General features: G+C 34.2%; 1 protein-coding gene across 3 annotated transcripts in view; it reads left to right on the top strand.

The window, feature by feature from the left end:
* The window catches only part of LOC107701334 (structural maintenance of chromosomes protein 6-like), a 40,707-nt gene that overhangs the window by 29,691 nt on the left and 7,985 nt on the right, over window positions 1–3,031 (top strand). For all 3 annotated transcript variants that reach the window (XM_016503324.1, XM_016503323.1, XM_016503325.1), the window contains one exon: window positions 2,832–2,984. In XM_016503324.1, coding sequence (XP_016358810.1) covers window positions 2,832–2,984 — 153 coding nt within the window. The remainder of the gene's footprint in view (window positions 1–2,831; window positions 2,985–3,031) is intronic.

Raw genomic sequence — 3,031 nt, 5'->3', positions numbered from 1 at the left:
ACCTCACTCTCCTCACTGGAGAAATTAAATCTGATCTGTGATGCGACTGTCGTTCGGCACGCTGCATTGAGCAGTTTTTAATTGTAGTGTCTGTTCTTTTACTGAACTAAATTATTTTTATTACTATAAAAAAAATCATAACGACGGTGGGGGTCGGTGCCGCGGTGGGAAAGTGACGTAACCGGTGTTGCGGCTTAACACCGGTATCACCGTCAGCACCGTCTATCGCGGCAAGCCTAGTTGCCAGGTTGACAAAGATAAGTAGCACACTTAGCAGATATTTCCGTATTGCACAAGTGTAAAGCTCTGTTTTGGGGATTACGTCTCTTTATATCAGGCAACCCAGTTGTGTTCCTCTGCTGCCAGATTAAACCTTGTTGTAGCCTATATATTATGTTCTATTCATTATTTTTTAGAAACCTTGCACTTTTGTACTCCGTTTTAAACGTTGTTCTTGTATTCAAATTAAGCGCGGTCCACTGCTACACATGTGCCACAATATCGATACAGGGACAGCTGTATCGATACTAGTATCGTCAGATCTCTGTGATGATACATCGTCGTATCGAACACAGCACTACTAGTAACCTAACTAAAACTTTATTTATACACCATTATTAAATTGCATATACAAAATAATTTTTATTAACAAGTGCTTTCGGTTATTTCTCCTAACCCAACAACCGATGCTCGGCAACCAATTATTAACAATTAACCAACAAGATTATGTTAAATTAGAATTAAATTAAATTAGAATGGATACTTGACTGTGACCCATTAAAAATACCAAAATACCAAAATTTGTTTTCCAGGGATTAATTTTACATGCACAAAAAGCAGCATAAAAAAACAGAACATGAGGATTCACGTGGTCACATCACGCACCTGCAGCACTTCTGCGAATGGAGAAAAACATAATAAAACTATATATAAAAGGGTCTATATGTGAAATATAGTTTTGCTTAATTAACAAAACGAAAGAAAAAAGTGTGCAACAAGTAGTAGCCTATATGCAGAGTTTCGGTTCATTTTGTGATGCGCTTCACAAACAACTTGATAAAGTGGCATCCTGTTTGCTTCCTTAATTTTACAAAAGCACAATGTTTTTATTGTGAATGTACACAAATAAAAGTAATATTTCAAATAGTTTCGAATTATGTCTTACTCTTATCTATATGACCACAAATGGAGTATTGTTAGTTGTTTCCACTTGTATAAGATAAACATTCAAGTGATCGTGCACACTGTTCTAAGCATTGCAAACTTGACAACGCAGCCTGTTCATTATCATCATAAAATACAGTCAGCCAAACATACTGAAAATCACAGCTTAATTCTTTGGAGCCCAGCGTGATAATTATGCCAAGCACATTTTGGTTTAGCGTACAGTATTCACGTAACACCAGAGAAGTACAAAACCTGGTTTAGCCTACATAATAAATCATAGTTTGGCATCCAAATACATTGCAAATATGGAAACATTTGGATTTGTGCTGAATGAGAGATGTTCGTGAGCCCAAGTTGGTTTCGGGTTCAGTTTCCCTTTAAATTAAGTCGTTTTGGCTTGTCGTTTAGGCTTCTTATATTTTCATTCTTGTTGTGTTCTGAGTATACCATTCAATTTAAAGGATTTGTTGTGGAGTGAGGGGAACTAAAATAGCATATAGCCTAGCTATTTTTATAGTATTTATAATGTTTGTAAACCTTTTGCTTTATTTAGGCTACTGGTATATACCGGTAATAAAATGCGACTTATAAGCAACTACTTTTTTATTTTTTTTTGTCTCAAAAGCATAATTTTATTTTATATGTGTAGAGTATTTTTAGCGTATTAGGCCTGTTATTTTCATTGTTTAAATTTTTTTACAGTGCATAAATACTGAATAGGCCGTTGTTTCTCACATTTTAAAAATAATTAAAATAATTTTAAAATGTGAGAAACAATGGCCTATTCAGAATTTATGCACTGTAAAAAAATTTACAGTTTGCAGTTAGCACAACTTAAAATATTTGCGTTAGAATAACTTTCCGGGATTTAACTTGAGGGCTATTCAAGTTGTCACTTCACATTTGACAAAGTTGACAAAACATAACATTTTAAGGCAACATGAGCACTTTGTTTGAAACCCTTTTTTTTTTTAACGGTGTATAGAATGCAATTTGACACTTTCATCTTCAGAACAAAATGAATAAATTTTAACTTGCAACATTACTAAAGGAACATCCAAGTAAGATATGTAGGCTAATCAAGAAAAAATAACAGGCTATGTTTGAGAGGTAACTCGTCTTATTCTTACCATAGTAATTAGATAATTTTATATATAATTTAATAATATGAATATGATAGATTTAATACACCTTTGAACTACAGAGAAACAGTGCTTTATCGTGAGCAACACCATGAACACGGACGCGGCCTATAGGCTAATTATGTCATGTGACAACACATTTATTTGCGTTAAAGCCCCTTTTCTCTACAAAGTGTTTCCAAACAAATTTTTGCAACATTTGAAGTATCGATAGAATTTATGCACTAAATTTAAACAGAAAAATAGTGTGTCAACTCTTGAGAAATTTTATCGATAAATGGCATTTCCATAAGCCTGGCTAGTGATGTAGTTATTTCCTTGATGAATTAACACTGGATGATTCAATTAAAATATTAATAGACGCATGCAGTCTAAGTAAAATCTCTATAAGTTAATTTTGTTGAATAGCTTTTTTGTTCTCAAAAAAGTCTTTGCGGTCAAATTTTACTTTACATGCAGTAAGTGTGACCTTTTAAAGGTACAGTAGTTTCCCATAATGATGGTCATCTGTCTCTTCCTCAGGTTCAGCCAGGAGAGGGTGGTAAGGCCGTTCTGAGTGACATGCGTTCACTATCTGGAGGAGAGCGTTCGTTTTCTACCGTGTGTTTCGTCCTGTCCCTGTGGGCCATAACTGAAGCGCCGTTCCGTGCCTTGGATGAATTTGATGTCTATATGGTAAAATAAATAAATGTATATGTATGTGTGTATATATATATATATAT

The sequence above is a fragment of the Sinocyclocheilus anshuiensis genome, unplaced genomic scaffold, assembly GCF_001515605.1.
Source record: "Sinocyclocheilus anshuiensis isolate Anshui unplaced genomic scaffold, SAMN03320099.WGS_v1.1 scaffold1726, whole genome shotgun sequence".
NCBI classification, from domain to species: Eukaryota; Metazoa; Chordata; class Actinopteri; order Cypriniformes; family Cyprinidae; genus Sinocyclocheilus; species Sinocyclocheilus anshuiensis.
The sequence above is the reverse complement of the archived record's forward strand: the minus strand, read 5'-3'. Positions and strand labels throughout refer to the sequence as shown.